Source organism: Ptychodera flava, chromosome 15, assembly GCF_041260155.1.
Source record: "Ptychodera flava strain L36383 chromosome 15, AS_Pfla_20210202, whole genome shotgun sequence".
In the NCBI taxonomy this organism is placed as follows: domain Eukaryota; kingdom Metazoa; phylum Hemichordata; class Enteropneusta; family Ptychoderidae; genus Ptychodera; species Ptychodera flava.
The window spans coordinates 23,933,440-23,957,840 of record NC_091942.1 but is presented as its reverse complement, the minus strand read 5'-3'; the positions used below and the strand labels follow the sequence as shown (position 1 = coordinate 23,957,840).

General features: G+C 38.0%; 1 protein-coding gene across 2 annotated transcripts; it reads left to right on the top strand.

Moving 5' to 3' along the window:
- The first annotated feature begins 1,847 nt into the window (after positions 1-1,847).
- On the top strand, positions 1,848-7,754 carry LOC139151625 (ketimine reductase mu-crystallin-like). Of its 2 annotated transcripts, XR_011556465.1 has the most exons (5): positions 1,848-1,906; positions 3,635-3,826; positions 6,172-6,322; positions 6,693-6,755; positions 7,648-7,754. XR_011556465.1 is itself a non-coding variant. In XM_070724548.1 (4 exons), the coding sequence occupies exons 2-3, from the start codon at positions 3,660-3,662 to the stop codon at positions 6,317-6,319; spliced, it is 315 nt and encodes a 104-aa protein (XP_070580649.1). In that variant the 5' UTR covers positions 1,848-1,906; positions 3,635-3,659; the 3' UTR covers positions 6,320-6,322; positions 7,648-7,745. The 2 variants fall into 2 exon arrangements, 1 of the variants encoding a protein (XP_070580649.1); XM_070724548.1 differs by lacking the exon at positions 6,693-6,755 and having other exon boundaries at positions 7,648-7,745.
- The last annotated feature ends 16,647 nt before the right edge of the window (positions 7,755-24,401 follow it).

Genomic DNA, 24,401 nt, shown 5'->3' with positions numbered 1-24,401 from the left:
GCTCAATGCATTTCTGCAGGGCGGTATACCCCCGTCACCAAGCAACGAAACAAAAGAAAACGCAGCAGACGAATCATTTGGTACAATCCCCCGTTCAACAAGGCAGTGAAAACCAACATCGGCAGAACATTCCTGAACTTGATTAAGACCCACTTTCCAGAAGGCCACCGTCTGCACAAGCTCTTCAATAAAAACAACGTAAAAGTAAGCTACAGTTGCTCCAGAAACATGGGAAGTATAATCAAAGCCCACAACAACCAAATACTACAAAAAGACAGGGAGCAAGAGAAGTGGTGCAACTGCCGCAAAAAAGACGATTGTCCACTTTCAGGAAACTGCCTCACCTCTTCAGTAATATACAAAGCCACTGTCACCACAAGCAACGATCAGAAACACTACATTGGACTCACGGACTCAACCTTCAAACAAAGATACACGTATCACAAGTACACTTTCAAAACTCCCAAGCACAGAAATAGCACAGAGCTCTCAAAATTCATATGGAAGCTCAAAGGCAACAACATAAACTACGACATCAAATGGTCAATCATCGACAGAGCTCCCCCCTATTCAAATAAAACCAAACGCTGTAACCTTTGCATAACAGAAAAACTCCATATAATTTATTCAGATAGCAAATCAACCCTCAACAAACGTGCTGAATTCCTCTCAAAATGCAGACACCGCAGCAATTCCTCCTCTGTAATAACTGACTTGCCATTGGCCACAACCGCTTATTTGAATATGCATGCCCACCTGCAACACAATATAAACAGTTCTATTGCCGCCCAACCTTCACTCCTGATGATTGCTTAGCGCATGAAACAGCCTGTAGAGTGACAACTACAAGTTCCTAGATTCTCAGTATTACCGCCCTGCAGAAATGCATTGAGCACTATACTTTGCCTACATTGACAAGCAAACCATTTTCGTTTATATATATATATATATATATATATATATATATATATATATATATATATATATATATATATATATATATATATATATATAATGTTTATTTCAGATGAATATATATATTATGTTTATTTCAGATAAACTATGACCAAAAACGTATAAGGCACGTGCTATGCATTGGATATTGTTCCGAGAATTTGAAAGGTTAAAGGTTTATCCTAGGTATTCTTTATATTATGTGAGAAAGTTTGTTTGCCTTCAGTTGATTCTAAAGATGTTAATCTGTAGTCTTTATTTATTGGATACGACGACGCTCATTAGTTTGAGAACCCACAACATATCGCCATGAAGAAATGCAATCAATGTTGCCTTGTCTCCCCGTCCCACTGGTCATCCTTGATGGGTCTAATTTTTTCCTTGCCTTTCAAGTCTCTTTTAATTGTGATATGACAGATAGGAATTCACTGGAAAATTTGAGCAAACGTTTGTCTTTCACTTTTGAGGCGCGAAATACCTTAAAAGGCTGTGGCGGCATCAGATTGTCCCACAGGGAAAGCTACTTATTAGATTACTATTTCAATGGAAAACAAAAGGCTATGACACTCCATAATCCTCTTATAGACTAAAACAAACTTGATCCCGGGATCTAGTCCCTGGCCTTTAACTTCTGCAAAACTGGGATGTCACGTAAAAGCATTAGATGCTGCCAATATTTGTCCATTTACTTTATTCACTGTGTAAATGCTACCAAGAGATCTTTTATCTTTCTTTTCAATTTTACAGAGCAATAAATGTTAGCTGCATGTAGACAATGATGTAATGTCTCAGTTCAATCAGTGGGCAAAAATTGTTCAATCGTCCAATCACTTCTTATACTACTATGCTCCTGCCCTCTCCCATAAACCTTTACGAAAGTTCAGTCGAGGTCAGATGTCGTATCCTCACGCACATGATATGATACGATAAACAACATCGGGGCGCAACTACGGTAAGTAAGCCTGTAAACGTAAGGTCATTGTGACTTTAATCCTTTATGGGCCTGTGGCACCATGTACCATTGAGCGAGCACGAAACAAAGTTAAAGACATGCATGAAATCTTAGACAGTTACTATGCATACTCTTTAATAGCTACTTGGCGCACGTGCCCCGAGGTCGTGGCGTCGAAACTAGAGGGCCAAGGTTGGAGACTGAGCGATCTTATCATGGCATACGGGCTATACCCTGACCATAGAGGTAGCATACAGACTACCGTGATGAATTTAATGTCGCCGTCAGGGTATTTCTTTGCCCCTACTTTGTCGGTAGGTCTAACAGTAAAGCTCTCATATGGTCCATCGAATAGTGAGTAAGTTGCCACAACTTTCCCATTACATGAGATACGCTCTCAAACATAAACGAACTGGGTGTTCAACGCTCTTTATCACTGTGCCCTTGGTGGCCCATTGTATACCTTTAGCAGCATATTGACCATTGCGTCCACACATATGTCAAGGCGCACTTTGCAGATCTTTCTTACACCAAACTGATCGAAAAAATACTTTTCTGATTCAAAGAGTCTTAAAAACTGTGTGTCACATTCATGCTGTCGGTACCACAATAATGTCAATGGGTAATCTATTGTTTGCATTGCATTCTAACATGTGATCAGTGATTTGCGTGTCTGAGAACGACAGAGAATTTTTCCAGAATTGTAAGATCTCCATCATTTAGATGAGCCACGCATATGACAAGTTACATTCGTGTCGCAGAGTAAAAGAAACCAGAGGACGCCGGTGAATGTATGATGAAATCTCCTTGTCTACCTTAACCTTTTATATACTTTTCTTGCTGATAAGAATTTTGATAGAAAGGCCATATGTCAACAGTCATCTACAACATGATTGGAACTAATTTGGGATAATTGGATGGCGAATTAATGTCGATTTAATCTCCAAATGTAACCTCATCTACTTTTGTTTTTAAGTTACACTCTTGTTTTTATGAGTAATTTGTAATATTGCAACATTCAGCTATAGGGCACCTAACACTTTCGAGAAATTTGAAAAATATGAAGATCCAATTATCCCAAATTAGTTCCAATCGTGTTCTACCTTTTCGAAGGTACAGGCCACGTCACTCACAGGGATTAACTATTTTATCTACAGAGGGCGGACAGAATGAGAATATGCAATATTTCACCTTTCGTGATGTGAGCTATTGTGTTTTGGATGGGCAGAACATGCAAACATTTCCGTCCAGCATGTCGTTCGTTTTGTTTGTTTGACCCATGTAAATATTGTTATATGCAAAAGTGGCAGTGCTGGTGTTTTTCGCAATGCCCCTCCGAGAGTAGAGTGACGTGTTGGCTTTTTAGGGAATGGACAACCGAATCTTTGAAGTCTTCCTGAAGAGAACATGCAATTTTTCCTTCGCTCTGGGGGATTTCACAAATTTGTAGTCTTTAAAGGAGTGCATGTTCCTTCCCTTTTTCAGCTTCTATGTGCAATTATTTTGCAAAAACAGCAAGGTCAACCTTTTCTCCTGATTTTCAGTCACGCTGGTGTACCCATTTTGTTCACCCTTCCTGTGATCTGTTTGTCAATGCCCACGCATTTTTTTTACTTTTAAAATATCCATGATTAATATGCATAAAAAGTCATATGTCACAGAGATTTTATGCGATATGCATAAAATGTCTGTGACTTATTAATTGTATTCATTCCTTTGTCGCAAAAGAGTTGAAATTTTGGAAGCTGCAAAGATGGCGAACCCACCCAAGTTTATCAGCAAGGAATTGGTCCAACAAGTGCTGAAGATGGAAGACTTGATACCAGTGATAGAGAAGGCAATGGGAAACTTTTCAAAGGATGAGGAAGGTGGAGTAGACCAACCATTGAGGAACTTCATACCAGTCAAAGAACACAAGGGGTAACTTACATAAGTAAACTTTAAATTGTGCAACATTTACATACGATCAGAATGTTTCATGTACACGATAAGATCGGGAATAGTTTGGTCGTGTATGTCTATACTTGGTTGAATTCTTCAAGCATGTTTGCCTTTAAAACTCCTAGGAGTAATTCTGAATTGCAATCTTTCATGGAGCGCTCATGTGAATTCCTTGCGTGGTAAATTATCTAGTCAATTGGCTTTGTTACGACGAATACGACATCTCTTGCCCTTACGGGCACGGAGATTGTTCTATACAAGTTATATTGAATCAACCTTCGACTACTGTTCGGTTGTTTGGGGAAATTGTGATCAATCCTACTGTAACAAACTTTTTCAGTTGCAAAAACAAGCTATTCGTTTAGTTTGTGGGGCTAAATGGGATCAACCAACTGGTCCATTGTTTAAAACTTTGGGCCTACTTCCACTTGGTAGTCGCTTGATTTATCAAAAAGGGGTCCAGATGTTCCAAATTGTCAATGGCTTGTGTCCAAATTATTTGAGTAATCTTTTCCAGCCTGCTAACGTTCATTCATCCAGGTCTCTGCGCTCAACTTCAACAAACAACTTGTACTTGCCAAAAATTAGAACGGAAATAATGAGAAAAAGCCTTTCATATTCTGTTGCTGTCCTTTGGAATGAACTCCCCTCATCTCTGAAAAACAGCCCAAATCTGAGATCTTTCAAGTTGCAATTTTATAAATTTCTCATGGATCGGGTGTGATATGTCCTAATTGCTGTTATTTTTCTTGACCTGATTTTTTATTGGTTTGTTGCTCGTATTAGTATTTGTATTTTTTTTCCTCTGTCATTCTGTAAATTTTTTAATGTCGACCTTGTGGAAGATCGGCCTTATTGGCCGAACATGTTATCGACAGTAAATAAAGTTAAATAATAATAATAATAATAATAATAATAATAATAATAATAATAATAAAGAAGTCAAACTTTGTCGCATGCAGAAACGGTAAGGTTATGTATTGAGAGGTATGGAGATCGGTACCCAAATTCTCCACCACGTCATATTGCTTATTTTTTTCAAGTAATTAATATGCTGTGTACCATGGACTTGCATTATCGTAATTCTGAAAACGGACTCTGCCCCCTCCTTCTCATCTGGGAAGATTTGTTCGGCAGCGTAAGCATGTCAAAATCTTAAAAGTTCCAAATCGTCAAAGTATTGACTGCACAAACTGCAACCATCATGGCCAATAGTCAAGACTTCTGCACGCTTTACATTATTTCGTTTATTCATGCACGTAATACATTTTTCACATATAATACATTTTTTTTCATTAAATGTCTGCGCGAAATACACATTACGATCAGAACTTCGTCGAGAGGGCCGATCGGATATCATCGGGAGTTTGGGAGGGCCTTGCACGAAATACATTCTGTAAATTTAATACATTTTTACTTTGCGATCGGGACTTCGACGTGCTCTGCACCTACGCGGCCCATAGACCGTATTTTACACTCCAAACTCCCAAAGTTGGGAGTTTGACGTGTACATATATGCACGTCGAGGGCCGCGTATGTGCAGACCGTAATTGCTGCCAACAGATGGCCATGCTTAACTATCGGGACTTCGACGGGGGGTCGATCGGACGTCTTCGCGAGTTTGGGCCGGCCCTGCACAAAATACATCTATAGACAGGCTCCGATCTTATAATGCCATTCGTGCACACATTTAATGTAATGAGCATAATACATGAAAAACTGAATTAAATGCAAAGAATGCATTTCGTTCAAGTCCATCTAGACCTAACCCCGATCTTATAATGTAATTCTTGCAGACTGTTAATGTAATAAATGTAATACAATAAATGTAAGAATGTATTTAGTGCAAGCCCATCTAGACGTAGCCCCGATTTTACTATGTACTGTAATTTGTGTAGACTTTTCATGTAGTGAGTGTAAGCATAAAACGTTGCTTTCGTGTCATTGATGGCCAATGCTTGAAAAATAGCTAATTAGTGAATGCTAGTGTGTTTTATTTCGTTCGTTGTTTTAGTTTGTCCTGATTTTAAAATTCCTTACTTTTTAGTATATTCAGTTTTAGGTGTCTATAATATGTACAATATTTTACGACGTATATTGGACCCCATGGAAGATTATGGTCCTATTGGGAAACTCTCACCTTACACGTGTCTCTGAATCGATGGGGTATCATTTAATATAAATATGTAAAACAAATAGCCGTATTTAATTTCCGTGTGTTTGTGCCAATTTCTGATAACGTATGTGTAGATTTTTATGTTCTGTGTTTTCGTAGTTAATTTGTTACTTACTGGTATACTTTTCGTCTTCCTTACTACTTTCAGATTTCTTGGTTCAATGCCTGGCTACTCTGCTCAAGACAATGCACTTGCTATCAAACTATTACCCTTCTTTCCGAACAATGCTGCCAAGGGACTGCCAATTCGAATGGCTACCATTGTTACGTTTGAGCCGTCTAATGGATCAATCTAGTCTGTAAGTGTATAGTCATCAGTAGTTTGCAGTGGCCATGTGCTGTGTCCTTGTGCCATCGTGTTCATGCAAAATCTGGACAAGTCCATCTCTAAAATAGTACGTGTAAACCGCTTCGCTTTTTCAAATTATTTATCTGTCAAAATTAATTATTGACATTGATTTTTCAATTCAGCTGAAAAGGCTCCCGAGTAAACCTCGGTTAACGTTAAAAGCAAACATTTTCTGTGGTGTCGTAAAGTTGCCAACGTAAACAACCACAAATATTCATTTAAAATTCTATCAAATCAGAACACAGAACATAGTGCCTTTTGGACGATTGTGATAGATTATCTGTGTTATCTGTATTTTATGGTTATTTTCTTCATATTAGATCATGGATGGAATGGTCATCACAAGCATGAGAACAGCAGCGGCATCTGCTGTTGCAACAAAGGTGAATATTGTGTTGCTTTAATAGTTTAACCACATCATTTTGAAGATTTTAATTGTCAATTATAAATATATCCATTCCGTTGCTCCAAACTACCTACGTGACATGATTTCTTTGTATGTTCAAAATCGTAATTGAGATCTGCTGATCAGTTTAAACTCTGCCTAAATAGGTCACCTACTGAGAAATATGCGGATCGTGCTTTCAGTGTTGCGGCACCCGTTCTTTGGAACAATCTTCCACTTCCTACTCTCTCTTCTTTTAAATGAAACCGTAAACGCAACTCTTTAAAGTAGCCTTTAGTTAATCTTTTTATGTACTTTTTGGATGACGTAAGTTTACAAGATGAGTTGATGTGTGAAGTGTTGTTTTTGTTTGATTTTTAAATTTTCACTTGTATATTTTTCTTTGAGCGCTGTGAACTTTTCTCATTTTACTTGCGTCATTTTCAATCTTAAATGGCAATGTAATTTTTAATGTAGCGTCTTTGATCACTTTTTATCACAATGGATATAGACGCTTTATAAATAAATTATTATTATTATTATTATTAGGCCTATATGACCAAAATCTTAGAAGACACCTGCTTAGCATTGAGTGTATCTTAAGTCTCTATTATGTAAAAAGGTGTATCCCCGTAGTCTTTAATTGGATACAACACTCATTAACTTGAGAAGCAACAACATAAAGACATGAAGGAATGCATAAAATGCTGCCCTGTCTCCCTTTCTCCTTCCTTGTCTCCCCGTCCTGTTGGTCAATCGGGACGTCTCTATTTTTTGTCTTACTTTTAAAATGTTTTTATTATGAGATATGGCAGACAGGAATTAACTCGTATTTTATCAAAAATGAGATGGCAATTATCAATGTCACTCTATCCTCCTTTTGGTTCCAGTACCTTGCTCCTAAAGAATCCAAAATCCTCTGCATTCTCGGTGCTGGGGAGTTAGCGAGAAGTCACTATCGGGCACTACATCAAATTTGCGATTTTCAGGAGGTAAATCAAGATTCGATTACCTTTCGTGATAATTCTAAATGTTAATTTGTTACAACTAATGTAAACAGTAATAGAATGATTCTGGTGGGTCTGACTGCAAACTAACCTAAATTATGGTATTTTCATGCAGTGATGACACCGACGCTTTATACAAATACTCTTACAATCCTTAAGGTCATGGAACATGCACATTTCCTCACATCCGATCAGGAAAATAAACATTGCTCGTCAGCATCAGGTGTACTATAAAACAGGATTGTCACAAGGCGCATTTTCTTGCCAGATAAAAATATAACAATTTGTCCTCTCAACTTTATGAGTTTGACAATTTCATCTATTTACTCACATTGGAAGCCATTCGATGTTGCAAAGCTAATCTTTTAAGTAGGCAAGTTGGACCCTTTATTACAGGCCTCGATGTGAGTGGAAATCAGTGCATTGATTTCAGTGGGAACATCCGGGGAATTAGCGGGCCGTCTGAATTATGTATGGCCCGGCTTCCATAGTTACCAGTCCGGTGAAGCCATTCGACATCAAGGTAGACGCTTAACGCCAGATGTAAAATATCCGTGCGCGCATCGCGATTTTGACTTTCGGTATAATCTGTTTGATGTTGATCGATAATGGTAAAATTGTTTGAGAATACCTTGCATGTAACTAACTGTCATACAGTATTAAGTGTGAACAGGTATGTAATAAAAATGTTATTGCCTGAATGCATGGGTTTATGTGCCCTCGAAGCTGGAAACAATTTGCCCTCGTGGCATTGGGCAAATTGTCACCTGCTCTTGGACACATAGACCCATGCATTCAGGCAATTATATAGAATACACATCCGTATGAGTGTGATTGAGTAGTAGCTGGGCAGAATGGTTGGAAATTGTACCTATAGTATCTTGTGCATATGGCAATTTTAGCAATGAAGTTGGCTCACAATTCATATCTTTTGCAGTACGCTTCAAATGGGGAATACCTTGCTACTTAAGTAAATAAGCTCCAGACATATGATTTCTTTTCTGGTTTCTCTTTTTCTACAGGTGTAGGAGCATGTCATCCACACCAACAGGAAATTTCATCTGAATTGATGCAGAAGTCAGTGGTTTATGTCGACAGTAGGGAGGCTGCAATGAAAGAATCTGGTGATGTGTTGATTTCCAAAGCCGAGGTCTATGCAGAAATAGGGGATTTAGTGAATGGTACAAAAGAGGCTTTCGGGGACAAAACCACTGTGTTCAAGTCTCTTGGTAATTATACAGTATATTTCACTTAAACACAGTGTCTTAACCTCTTCTGATGCACATCTGTACCCTGACAAAAATATGTACTCCCAGGGCGACTGACAGCGATATGCAGTTGGTGTATTATCATAAAATGAAAAATTTATGCAAGTATTTGCAACTAATTTTAAACTTATTACATGATAAATATTAAAAGCTTATCTGTAAAGCAAAGATAATTGCATTTCCACACATTGAATCTGAAAAATACCATATACAGCACATGTCATGTGAACCAAAAGATGCTTTTCAAATATCTTTCGTACACTATAATTAAAATATTTGTTGCTGTGATTGTTTCTTTGCATGTAGGTATGGCAGTAGAAGATGTTGTATCAGCCAAACTGGTGTATGACAAATATGTACAACAAAATGGGGAATAACCAACCGATTAGTGAGACTGTTAATAAACCTTAAACCTAACATTTTCATGTTCATGAACTGTTTACAATGATGATGTCATTTATGGACATAAGTGAAAACAATAAATAGAAGTATTACAAATTCAGAATCTATTGGAAGGTATATATCTATGGGCACTCATATACAAATATATTTTCATAAGCTAAGTCTTACAAGCATTTGCATGTATCTACTTTAAACAGAGAATAACTTGATCTCAGCAATAAATATGTGTATCTGTTAACTGTGTATAATTGTCATAGAGTCACTGTTTTTGTTGAAAATCGTGAATAATTCATCTACCCTTTAGTGGAACTTTTAAAATGTATTCGGTAATGTTGCCATGATAATTTGTACCTATAATCCTTGGAATACCATGATGTAGATTGTTGTAAATGTAGATTTGTTCAAATCATGATAAAATTTTGCTATGTAAATTGTTTGACTTTCTCTACTCATTTTTCCTTATAAATCTTCATCACTGAACAAGAACTAGTCTGATAGCTAGAATTTGGTTTGGGATTCCTTGAAATCAGGCCATTAAAGATTTGTTGAAGGTGGCACTGCACTTAACCAAGCAATATTTCTAATCAAAGATTACAAGAAAACAAACTTATACCATATATATTGAAAAATACCCGCCAAATGACATGGTGTCGCTCACATTTGAAAGGAATTGGTACATACTAGTATTGGTACCAAAGATCAACAATGAATGCCGTTTTCTATCTGTTCAGTGCAGGAAAATTATGCGTTGATGTTATGACAATGAGTTACACATAGTACAACCAGACAAACAGGAATGACAAAAGCAAATAAGGTCTGCATAGGTACTGGAGGTCCACTTTAGAAAAATGGGACATCTGGAATTATTCTGGCTCGAAATTTCTTATCAGTTCTTGTGTCTTACATGGAAAAGTTGTGAACATTGGTCCAAAATGAAAAAAATAACGTTTGCTTTATTTTCTGGATCAAATTTCACTACGAATTGATACCAAACATGACAAAATTATGTTAACAGCCATAACCACAGTCTCACAATATATCCTGGGTTGGTGTAGGTCATTTAAGGTCAAAGACTGAGAAAATTACAGAAATAATACAACATTTGGGATATCCCAACACTTAGAGCAGAAGATAACATCCTTCAGGACTTTTATACCAAATTACCAAACTGTAATTGTATTGTATACCACAATACCACATGATAAATGGAAAGAACGCTTGAAAAACGTCATCAACCAAGCGTTTTCTACAAAAACGGTTCACGCCGTTACAAATATGTAGTATTAGGGTATAATTCTACATATTTTGTTAAAAATATTACTAACGCTAAAGTGTTTTATACCGAGAAAGACATTATCAGTATGCTTGATTTCCTCATTGACAACATATTTGTTGAATTTGGAGGACACATTTTCCAACAGTGTATAGGAATTCCTATGGGCACTAACTGTGCTCCCTTGCTTGCCGACTTATTTCTGTTCTCATACGAGGCAGAATTTATCCAGAACCTTATCAAACAGAAAAAGGTCTCTGTAGCTAGAACTTTCAACTTAACATTTAGAGACATAGACGATGTTATTTCAATGAATAACTCTGAATTCAGTGAATGTCTCGCTACGATTCATCCTCCAGAAGAGAGAGATTAAAGAAACTACAGAAACGGCCTCTTCTGCTTCATATCTGGACATTTTACTTGAATTTGACTCTAATGGTCACCTTTCTACTAGGCTATATGACAAGAGAGATGATTTCAACTTTAGTATAATCAATTTCCCACACCTCATCAGTAATATTCCACTCTCACCAGCTTATGGGGTATACATTTCCCAGCTTATTCGATATGCAAGAGCATGCAGTTCATATGGTGATTTTGTAGAGAGACATGGCCATCTCTCTTACAAACTGTTAAATCAAGGTTACACCAGAGCAAGACTTGTCTCTACATTCAAACGCTTTTTTGGCAGGTATCGTAAGCTGGTAGATAAATACAATATCTCTCTTCGACAAATGATCGCTGATGGCATCGGTGACATTGGGCCTTAGTTAGTGACCACTACCTATCTGACTTACAGATTGATATATGGCGGGTGCCACATGTGGGGCAGGATGCGCTTATTATTTTCGAAACACCTGACATCACTTCTTGGTCTTTTGGCCAGAGGTCCATATATCTTTCTTTCATGAATTTGACTTTGTTTGTGTACTGTCTATTTACTGTCTGTTCTGTGCTGTTTTGTGTCTATGTTTACAACTATTGTCTTACGAATTCTGACCTAGTGTTATTGGATTATGGACTGGTATGATTGCGATTATTATACCAAATTACAAAGCTATCAGACAAGTAGTTTTTCAGAACAAGTTTTCTTGACAAAAAATGACGTTGTTTTAAAATGTTTTCTTGACCGAAAATGATAAAATTGTCTTAATAATACAAATTTGCATATTTCTTGACAATTTCCACACGTCCGTATTGTCATCCCAGGCATCTGTACACCAAATATAAAAGCTGTCTTTCCAGCAGTTATAAAGAACAAGTCATTGACAATGACATAGTCCCCACTTGTAATAGGAGTATTAGTCTTGATGGGGCAGGGAAATGTGGTCATTAAGAAGTATCACTGGAGTGTATATGTTCAGATCTATGGGCACATATGTCTATGTCATTGTTCCCAATTTGAAAAACATGAGGCATGTCTAAATTATGGTTCTAAATCGGGAAAAAAGATCAGACCTCTAGCTGTATTGGCCAGCCAAGAAAAACATATGCGCATAATAAATGAGGTACAAGATGTGACAGCTTAAGGCCTATTATCCTATCAAAATTGAAGCGTAAAGAACTTGTGGTTACTGAGTTATGCATATATATGCATAATCAAGGTCAAAGGTCATCAAGGTCACGTGACATTTTGAAAAAAAATTGTATAGCTAATTTATCCATATATGCCAAAATTCAGACCTCTAGCTCTATTGGCTTGCTCAAAATTAGATATGTGCATAATTAATGAGGTAAAGCATGTGTTGTCATAAGGTCTCCCATCCTACTAAATATAAAGGACATAGCACTTGTGGTTACTTATTTATTGACATAATCGTGTATTTTAGGTAAAATGTCATCGAGGTCACATGACATTATGTCAAAAAATTTCTATCCTATAGTCTATCCCTATATACCAAAAATCATATATCTAGCTATATTGGCTCGCTCAAAATTAGATATGCACATAATTAATGAGGTACAATATGTGGCGTCATAAGGTGTCCAATCATACCAAATATGAAGGGTGTGAGCACTTGTGGTTACTGAGTAATGCACAAATATGTATATTTGAGGTCAAAGGTCATTGAGGTCACGTGACATTTTGTCAAAAAAATTGTATTGCTGAGTTATCCCTATATACCAAAATCAGACCTCCAGCTCTATTGGCTCGCTCAAAATTAGATATGCACATAATTAATGAGGTACAATATGTGGCGTCAGAAGGTGTCCAATCATACCAAATATGAAGGATGTAGCACCTGTGGTTACTAAGTTATGGACAAATATGTATATTTGAGGTCAAAGGTCACCAAGGTCACGTGCTATTTTGTCAAAAAAATTGTAATGCTAAGTTATCCATATAAACCAAAAATCAGACCTCCAGCTCTATTGGCTCGCTCAAAATTAAATATGTGCATATTTAATGAGGTTCAATATGTGGCGTCATAGGGTGTCCCATCATACCATATATGAAAGGTTTAGCACTTGTGGTTACTGAGTCATGGACAAATATGTATCTTTGAGGTCAAAGGTCATCAAGGTCACGTGACAGAGTGTCTGAGATATCTGCGTGAACGGATTGACTCACCGACGGACATGACCCTATCTATAAGCCCCCTGGACTATATCTGTGGAGACTAAAAACTGTGTCACTACATCCTTTTTGCAATATGAATACAATGAGAAACTAAATTTTTATTTTTCTTGGCCTTATATATGGGAGTCTATGGACTGTCTTATACATGGGAGTCTATGGACTGCCTTATACATGGGAGTCTATGGACTGCCTTATACATGGGAGTCTATGGAGGTGAAAACTAAAAAGTCCTCTAACACGGCCAAATTTGATCGCATAGTGAAACAAATCGACGTGCATCTGTATGAGGTAGGGTACTATTCTTGTACCAAGTTTGAACGAATCGCTCCTGGTGTCTTTGAGATATCTGCATGACGGACGCACGCACGCACGCACGGACACACGCACGGACATGACCAAACCTATAAGCCCCCGGACGGTGTCCGTGGGGACTAAAAAATATTTACTATTTTGACCAAAAATGACAAAAGTTTCCCCAAAACGGTAATTTTGCAAATTTTGTCATAATTTCAACAAATTAGAAGGGTAACACCCTTACAATTTTCAAACCCAAATTTAAGAGCAAATGGGCTGGCGGTTTCAGAGAAGAATAATTTCTACTTAAAATGAGAATATCCAAAAAATTCATCACAAGTACAAAATTCAAGATATCTTCATGACATACATACAAATGTATAAGGTCCATTTAAAGGGCTGGTGAAGAGTAAAAATGAAATCGCTGAAAAGGTGATTTTCACTCGTTAAATAATACATGGAAAGGCACAAGCAAATAATTTACGGCAGAAAAATGGTTAAAGTGCGTATTTTCCGGGGAAAAAATGCGTTTTCCGAAGCTTAGTCACATTTTCCCGCGAAAAAATCAAACCCGGAAGTGTGACGTCACTTTAAGAGCAGCCTTACTGTACTTGTATAGAACGCGATGACGACTTCTGTCGAGTAGCGCGACAAAGACAATGTTAGAGGACGAACAACAGCAAGATTTTGGGCTGTACATGGCAGCTGTAGGTCTCTATCAAATTGTGTCATCATACTGACAAAACGCTCGCTGGCTTTATCGTACTGTCGTCCACTGTTATGTTAGTCCCACTGACAAAACGCTCACTCGCACTGTCCGTATTATCCATGGAGGTAGAACAACTCTGGTACCGCCGCGCCATGGTATTATCCTACTGTCTTCCATGTCAGTCCTGACAAAACGATATGGGCTGCGCCGCTGATAAAGGCCGAAAAGGCTAGGCTGTCATCGCCGAACAAACCGGGGTTGTGAACATTACCGGCTGAAACAATTTAGGCTAAAACCTACAAGTGCCGAAACAGCTAATCTAAATGGAAAGTTGTGTATCATGTATCTGTGTATGATCTGTTGCAAGACAGTGCGCGAGCTGCGGTGTTTTCGAATCATGTACGCCTGAAAACTTCTAATCTTTGACATAGTTTTGACGTGAGATTCAGAGCCTATATAAGACGTGGAAAATTGTGTTCTCCATAATCATGATTCAGTATCTCATTTTATATTATTCCCATCGATCTGTAAACGTTGATTGACCGACTGTCAAAGGTCACGCCGTGCCGAGCTACACCAGCCAACGGCACATACGTTTTTTCAATGAATCGTTGTACCGCACACGTTTTTAAATTCAACTGTAAATTTCTGATATTTTTCACAGATTAATTTCTTCGGCAATGTAAGCTTAGGTCTGTTGTTGTTGTAACTTCTACACTGAATACATCGTCAAGTGTGAACGGTATGATATTTAATCGCCCCTACGTACATCAGACGATCGATTGCGCAACCAACACATGGTTTGGCCTCATAGAAATGCTTGGAAAGCAGTATAGTCGTTCGACATCTTCGGTTACGTAGAACTCGTGGGGTAGAACTACACCACCAAAATAGTCTAGCCAATCACTAGTTTTATTGATAATCTTATAAATTATGGCTTGCCTTCTGGAAAATTCATGATCGTATTCCGTGAAAACAATCGTCAGTGAAGTGTGTGTAGCGAAGTACATATACGCGCCTGGCTACTAGCTCTACATGGCTGTGTGTGTGTTACATACCGGCGTTATATGGCAGATCGTCTATGTAGCCGACACGAACACGAACTGTCTGATACCGGCTACCAAATACTATGAAAAATAGCAAAGAATGAGCTACAAAATCACTATCAGTTTTAAGTTACAGGTAGAATAAGTCTGTGCCTTTGTATAAAATACCTGTTATTACGGCCTCCCCGTAGAACGCGTTAACACAAAGCCCTGCCATGCAGGGCTAGCGCTTGGCTACAGGAGTAAAATTAACCCGCTTTGCTTTCACAAATTAGGTCCATTTTCTGGCCAGATCTTCATCCTTTGGCCATTGAAACAATTTTGATACTGACTGAGAACAATGCACAGCGACACAACGCTTAGGCGCTGTTACAACTTTTTACGATGGATTTCGAGAATGCACACAAAAGCACTGACGTGTATATCGCCAGCGGTCAATGTGCTGTAAATGACGTCATACCCGACATTTGCCGAAGTGTACCGAAGATTTGTATCTTTGTTGCCAAGGGCGTCGCTAGGGCCTTTATTCGGAACTGGGAGCGCAGTTTTGAAAAATTCCAATGCAGATCTTTTTTTGACCATTTTATTCATCAAAATAAACAAGCAATAAAAAATTCATTTTTACTCTTCACCAGCCCTTTAAGGTACTTGCACACTAATTTTCAAAGCAATCAAAACAGCGGTTCTTGAGTTATTAATTTTTGACCATTTTCAAATTTTAAAGCTCATTTGCATAATTTGGGCAATGCAAACTTCATCGAACAAAATCCCATCTATAGCCCAGGATGCATCCACACATCAAATATCAAACTAAAAAGTGCAGCGGTTCATGAGTTTTTGATCTTGATGGACATACTATACGTACTATGTACATACATACATACATGCATACATACATACATACACACATACATATTTAGACGCCATCAACTTCACCTTATACAATAACCTCACATTGGTATACCAAATGTGAGCTAAAAAGCACAGAATATTCAATGGAGTACGTTGGCAGTATTTTACTCAAAGGATGAAAAAGTACATGTTTGGGATAGGAAACTTTAGTTTCCTCATTAATGATACAAATCTTTTGTGTGAAAAAACTCGACACTATGAAATTTAATATCTCATTTGAAACTAAAGTGTATGAAGAAAACAAATTACAATTTTGTTTTGTATTATCTATTCTCATTCTTAAATGCCAGCGGTTGAAATATTGGCATTTAACAATCACTGATATGAAAAATTGCAAATACACATTCAGAATGTAAGAACTGTATAGCCAAAAATTTGTCATTTAGTTATACAGTATTTATAGAGCATAATATGAAAAGTGGAGTTAAATTTTTATGAATTGTAGAAAAAGAAGCCAGGAAATGGGGTGATCAGCATGACATTGCACTCCTTCTCACCAAACCTATGACTGCTTGTCATGCTGAAAGGTGAATGCGGGCTGAAAACAATGAAAATTGAATGAACTATTTCTGCAAAAAAGTGATTTTTAGCAAAATACGCAGTGTTATGTAAAACTATACCTTAAATATAAAGCATGGAGTCTGCATTTTTTTCTCATTTTCAGTCAAATAATATTCAGTTGCTTTCAAATTCTCTTTCTGTTCTTCTAACATCTTTATACGCCATGGCACTCCACTATACCCGTTTTCAGTGACAGTAAACTTACTCTTCAAAATCTTAGCAGGGACTGATTTATTTAAAGCGTTGTTTGATCAGTGAGCTGTGCAAACAACCAACCAGGACTCTTGCCTGATGAATTGTTATGGCAGTAGTGTTTGAATAATTTTCGAGATAATTTGACTCCAAAGTTTTGACAGAAACGCCATGGAAGAAAGGGGATTTCAAAGCAATATTGAATAATTAAGAAGCTATAACACATTGCATGATACTGTAACAAGAAGTGGATCCTACATATGTGAAATTATCCTTTTTGGCACAGTTCAGTATCAGAAATGAGTCTCTCAAACACCATGATCAAGTAAGTTCACCTTTCTTCAAGTTGTATGTTCAAAAGATTTGTGTGATAGTGTCTCTAAGAATTTGAGCTCTTCACCAGTAATGGTAGCCTTGACTCTAAACAGAGTGCTTTGGCCTCGGTGCTCTTTTTGCCTTCGCTACAATCAGCAACGAGAACTCCACTGGTCCAAGGCCAAGGCTAGGAAAATAGCTCATGCACTTACACAGCATGCACAGTGGATCTTGATCAAATTGTTCTTGTGGTAAATATTCTTTGAAGACTTCACTTCCTGAAGACAAATAGATAAGTCTTTACAAATTTAGATGACTAATATTTTTTGGTGCAGCATCTGAGAATTTAGCACAGTACTCTAAACGAGAGACAGCAAATGCTCCTGAAAAAAATATTAAGAAATAACGGGCGACGCGCTGACCATTAACGTTTATTTGTGGGCAAAGGCGAGAGGAAAGCCAAAAGGCTTTCCTCGAGCCCGCGCCCATAAATAAACGTTAATGGTAAGAGCGGAGTCTGTTATTTCCATTATATTATCAACGAACCCGAGAAAACCGTCAAAATTTGCGAAAATTTTCAGAGCGAACGACAACTGGGCCCCAGAACTGAGCAATACGCGACGCACTGTCACGCGCGCTGTAAAATATTGGCAAATCCGGAGATATTTTCAGAAAAAAGTATCTCAACTTGGCCCACAAGTGCTCCATTTTATTTTGTGATTGATTATGATTTACGTTTGAGCTGTAAAATTACGATACTTTGAGTTGTTAATCTTATTATTCATATTCACGGGCATGTAAACAGACCATTACTGTGTATTTGTGGTCAGTCACGTGGTTCAGCTCGACCAATTAAAATGCGACAGGCAGGGCATGCTCCTGAAAAAAATATTAAGATTTATCTGCCCTACTTATTTCTTATCAGTACTATCTCTTCTTTGCATCATTGCAAAGTAATGTGGTCTGTTCTTGATTGCTACTTGTCAACAAAGTTCTTGAGACTGACCACAGTGTTTTTGCAAGGTCGTCTGTGATTGGTCAATTTCTTTATGTTAAACCACTTGTAATTAGCTGTTTGGTAGGTGCTATTATCCTATAGCAAAAGCTCTATCACATGGATGGCTCACATTTCACCACTGATGCACTGTGTTACTTTTGAAACAACTTACTCTTATTCATTTTCATCTTCATTCTCGGTAATTACATTCGGAGGAGGACTGACAGATGAAGAACCACTCTCTCCGCGGGCACGTACTAATTCACACTCACGGAAGTTAGGGCGTAAAAATTGAAGCCTGTCGCCGTATTTCCTCAAAAGTTTTTTTTAAAGAGACATTTCTGTAGGTAGACGCATCATAATCTTCTGTGTCGAGTATGATTTTGATGAAAATATTCTTCAATTCTGTTATTCTGAGCGCTTCGCCTCCGGCGAAAATTCTTTTGTCGATGACATCATCACAGAGAATCTTGAATGATGGCGTATACATGACGTCACTATCAGCTTCATCCTTCTTCTCGTATGGCTCCGATAAGCAGCGAGTGTAATTTCTATAGCAAGAACTATGATATTTTACCTCGATGCTGACCAAATCTTGACCGCGAATTTGAAGTAAAACACTTTCATCCTGGTGGTGTTCAGCAGCTTTGATCAATGATTCCCCAGTTTCGCATGACGTCAGCTTCATTACCATCCGTTTTCCGGTGTTCTTGTCATACACGCGTTTCACTTTTCTACATATCAAGCACATCTCTGGTAAAACATGCGCACTCCTACGTTTAGCTCCAGAAATACTGCCAGACCCTGTCGCTGATCGTAGACTTCGCTTTGCAGGCGGTTTAGACCTGTTACTTTTTCCTGTATCATGGGGCGAGCTTGTTTCATCGTGTGCGGTGGTTACTTGTTTTCTGGTTTGTGCTTTCAGCTGACCACTTGCAACCTTTCTCTTTGTTGGAGCAACGTCCCCAACTCCTGGGACACGAGGTGGTCTGGGCTTCCCTTTGGCAACTCGTGTTTCGGCCTGAGCAAGGCGGCACTTGTCTGTGAAACGTCGATAACACTTGACGTGGAAGCCAATATTGTCCTGACATTCCGGACGAAATTCCCACGCCACTTCTTTTTCTATCCCGTCGAGCGACTTCCATTTCTCCACGCATTCAAGAATCCTGGCCCAAGACGCTTCAGAAAAGGGTCGAATATGTTCATCCACGATGTCCAAGACGTGGCACACACACGATGATGTCACTTCGGCCATGTTCACGCCACGAGTAGGGTAGAAAGCTTTCTGATTGGTCAATATCCCAGCAAACGTTAATGTCAACTGACGAAACTGATCCTAGTCATGTGCTCTTATATACATTGCATAATTGTTCACACAATGTGTAACCAGCAGAGATTAACTCGTCTGTTGGTTATGTAATATTTTCTCTCGATAGTGCACTTGCGTCGTAGAGAGGAAAAGGGGAATTAAACTAGACGTTGGCGCTGTATTAAATATTTTTTGCGTTGTTCGTGTCACCCCTATGCAATAGTTACCGAAGACAACAAAATCTCAACTTTATATCAACTTTAGCTGGAAACAGAAAAATGTTCAAATTGAAATTATCGGTAATTTATGAACAAAACGTCAACAGATTTTTCTGTTTTCCGCACATCTTTTATTAACATACGCCAGGATTGAAAACTTGGGTAGGAATTCTTAGTTTAGAACTTCACAAAAAAGTAAAAATTAATTAAATCAATGGACCGATAACTAAAAATCGACCTGTTGACCAGGCAGATAGTATGATTCAGATATGTCAGGGAGTTTTCCGAAGGGAAAAGCAACGTGTCAAAGTTCCAAAAGTAGCTTCGGAGAATAGGAAGGCGACACACGCTTTGCTTTGGACTTGCGGCAAAGAAAGGGCAGTGCGAATTTTTTGAGCACGGCAGTAGAGAGAGTTTTCAGTAGGTAGGAAGATTTCCGGGGGAGGGGTGAATGGAAAACGTGCGATTGGTGGGCGGGCAACTTCCAAATTGTAGTGCGATTGGTTATACGAGCAGCTATTTTCCCATTCAAAAGCTTTTAAAATAGTACATAGAAATCCTTGGTACGTTGTGGCCAATTAATATTGCAATTTATCCCGTGAAATAGGATATAGGAGTTAGGCTTGTATTACTAGTAAATCAATTTATAAAGTTACCGCTTTGTTGACGAAATACTTTTTGGGCACTTTTTCGAAAAGAAGTGCTTTCCAAAATCAGTTAATTTGTGAGATATTGGTAAAAATCCTTGTAAAGGCCAATCAAAATTTTGCTTGGCAAGCCTCAGTGAATGTATCACAATCTGAACTAGTGTTTATCCCGCATCGATAGTTATGCGCGTGCGTTGATCACCAAAATTCACATTATTGGTCGATATTGATGTACACCAAAGTTAGACGCAATTAAATCGACAACCATGTCACTCAAGTCGATAAGTGATAGTTTGTTCCTGTTTTTCTTGCATGGCAGTCTGGATATAAACGTGAAGAACTAAAGTTTGCTTATTTTTGGTTCCTTCTGATCAAAAATAAGTTGAATAAACATAGTTGAATAAACATATAGCAAGAAGGCAACTGAACGGAAAACGCGGCAAATGTGACTCCACCCTTGATACATCATCATGGGGATGAATTTTTAAGTTCTGTATTCTGAAACTTGAAAGCAAGAAACACATGTATTTCAGGGTTCTGTCGAATTTTCACTCTGTTTTTAGTTTACATTTTAAATTGCCCTTGTTGTCGAACAGTCACCTACATGTGTCATGTACCATAGAAACACAACCACCAAACTAGAAATTTGCCTAGTTTCCGACCCTTGGTTTCTGATTCACTGCTAAGTTCATCAAACACGCAGTCAAACAATGGGGAATAAATTCTGAGGCTCCTTTCTCGCTAATTCAGCTTGATTTACCAAACTTTTCCTTTGATTCGTTATAAAACAGAACAAACTTTCGCTGTACTCCTCCGGACGCTCCTTCGGCACTCGGGAAGATTCGTCGGCGGAGGGAGCTGATTGGACGAGGAAGCGAGGGGCGTCCTCAAGCGATAGATCTTCAAATTTGTTTCAAAACAAGCCTAAAAATATACTCAATAAAAAGAAAAAAGAAGGTAGTTATACCCTGCTCCTTCATTTTTTGTCTTTCTTTCCTTTATTTATTTCCAGCTAAAACAACCCGAAGATGTCAGGAACAGACAGTGAAAATCTGATAGTGATTCCCATCAAAACTTGAACAGCAGTCTGGAGTTTATCTCAGAAGAATGGTCGTGCTGTCTCTTTTACAATCCTAAAAGCACTCTATCCATAGTTAAAGGAACGTTTCCACAGTTTTAGGGAAAACATGGCAGCTAACAAGCCGTTTGAAATTTTAGTATCAGGTGCTGCTTTGGTTTTCACTTGGTTTACTTTGTAAATGGTGACTATATAATGATGTTGAATGTTTTACAAAGTGGCATTATGTAGGACTTGGTTTCCTCAGAGGGCTGCTGTCATCATGTTTGCACTTGTTCAACATATTTTTGTTTGCAAATAATACATTTTTCAACTAACAAACAACAAAACAGTGGAATCTTACAGAGGAACACTTACACTTTAAATGCTGTCCATGCCGACGTATTGTACCGCACATTTGTAGGTCCCACAAAAATTTTGGCGACGGTGACTTACAGTGTGCCGCGAGCTGTTGATCTCAACAGTTATGCTTCCACTGACAGACAAGTATTGACCAAACTAATTCAAACTTACGGGTCAACCATCCAATAAATTATGTCAGCTTGCGTCAATAATAGTCTGGCAGAGACCCTGCGATTCGCGTTCTTCCCTGTCAAACAGTTGGAACACGCGCACGCCCTTCAAAGACGCGACGCGAATTCCAGTGTCTGGACGTTCTTGCAAGCGACCGGTCGGATTTCTGCCTGATCCGGGTACTTTATAGAACTCTACGCATCCATCAATCAAAAACAAATGACAAGTACAATAGCCAAATAAAATGTAAAATGACAAATAAAAACATACTGCGTATATAGGTCTACTAGCTACTAGTTTAATATTCACTAAGCCCAGTTAGATAGGTTTTTCTTTTGACGTCACCATCCTTATGTATATTCATATCCTTGCAAGAACCGACAGTCGCTGTGTCTGGCAGCGCGTCCTCTCACAGCACAGCGTAGCTTTCGAATGCAGGCCCATCGCGGCGCGCACAACACCAGGCACAGCGACTGTGGAGAGTCTACGTCAATAACTGAACACGACACATTTTCAAATATTGAAAGTTACATCTGATTTTATTTTTCAAGAGGAACAACACTAAACTATTTTACACATGTTGAGTTACAAATTATTAATAACACTTCTAGTCTGAAATATGAACCAAACTGGTTTCATTCATCAAAACCAATCAAGTGTTTCTTTATCCCCTCAAATCTTCATCAAAAGACACTCATCCAATAAAAGCTTCATTCCCTGACTGAACACATAAAATGAGATGGTAGTTCTTTTTGATGGAGGATCTGCAGTTGACCATAACATGCCATCTTTCAGCGTACAATGCAGACACCACATGCCATAGTACAATTCAAATAATTATCAATCCCTGAAGAAAACAAAGAACTTTTGAAAATTTAACAGAAAATTCACTGTAAAAGTTCTCTTTTCCAACCTACAGTCTACTTTTCCAAGAATGTTTCATTTTACAATAATTATCATCATTGTTCTGCGTGTTCAACCAGTGCTCATATTTGCATTACACAGCTTAGTTGCAGGGAGTGAATCCTCATCCCCTCCCATCCCCTCTTGTACCCCCCCCCCCAACTTTCATACAACTCATCTTCACAATGTCCTGGTAATTCATGCGCCACATATAATCAAAAGATAAAAGTAACCATAAGCAACTATAGCAGGGCTTCAACATCAAACAGAAAATGCATCATATTTTGAATACCTCACAAGAAACTGAATAATTTCAAAAATGAATGGAGAGGGAAAAAAAATCGAAATACACAGTTACTTAACTTGAGGATACGATAGTACTCTATTCCTGTCACACCAAAGAAGATGCTTGGGTAAGTAGTTTACTCAAATTTCACTTCAAATTTATCTTTATCTGCCCCCCCTCCCATTTCTTCAACAGAGACATAGAACTGCCACACTTCACTGGTGTTCTTAAAAACTCGGTGAATCATAAATTCATGATTTTCACAGACAAAGTACAGCAAAGTGAAGGTAGTAACTCCATGCTATATAGTGAAACTGAAGTTTAGCGTAACTAGTACTCATCCAAAATTCTCCATTTGAAAAAAGATTTCAATGCACTTGTGATGATAAAGATCAAAACTAAACACAAAAACAAAACACAAACACATGTTCCAGTGATCTAGGAAAGCGAAGGTGTAACATTACGATTTCCGGTGACCATTTCTCATTCACGGTAAAGTACGCCCTCACCGGCATAACGATAATACGATAAAAACCTTTGTTTGAGACTTCAATAAATGTCAACGACCAGAACATTACTTATCATGAATAAATGAACGTCTCAAACATTGAGTATTTACAATGGTAACATTGATACATGAACTTCTCACTAAACATTGTAACAAAATATGTATTTCATAACGTTAAGAGTTTCCAATATTATGTTAAATATTGTGCAGTGGCAGAGCTGAGAGTCTTATATTTACATCAAACTATCTATTTCAGTGCAAAAGGGCTTGTTCATGTATAATTGCTCTTTCTAAACTGTACAATAGATCAGTTTAGAATTATATTTCTGAATCACAAATGCAGCAACGATGTCACATGCAAGCATAGCTCACATAGTCTAACACAGGACTAAATGTCAAAACCTACCAAGACAGAAAAAAACCCAAAATCCCATGAAAACTTAAACATTTTGACTACCTTTGGAACACAGACAATACATATGTGAGGCTACAAAACTTTCAGGCAATCTGAGAAGATTACAACACGATAGGAGATGGACCATTAGATGTTGGGAGGTGGGGGTTGTGAATATTTTTTTACAATTGTAAATTTTTGAATTTTTTTTTTCCAAGTGACTCATGATGT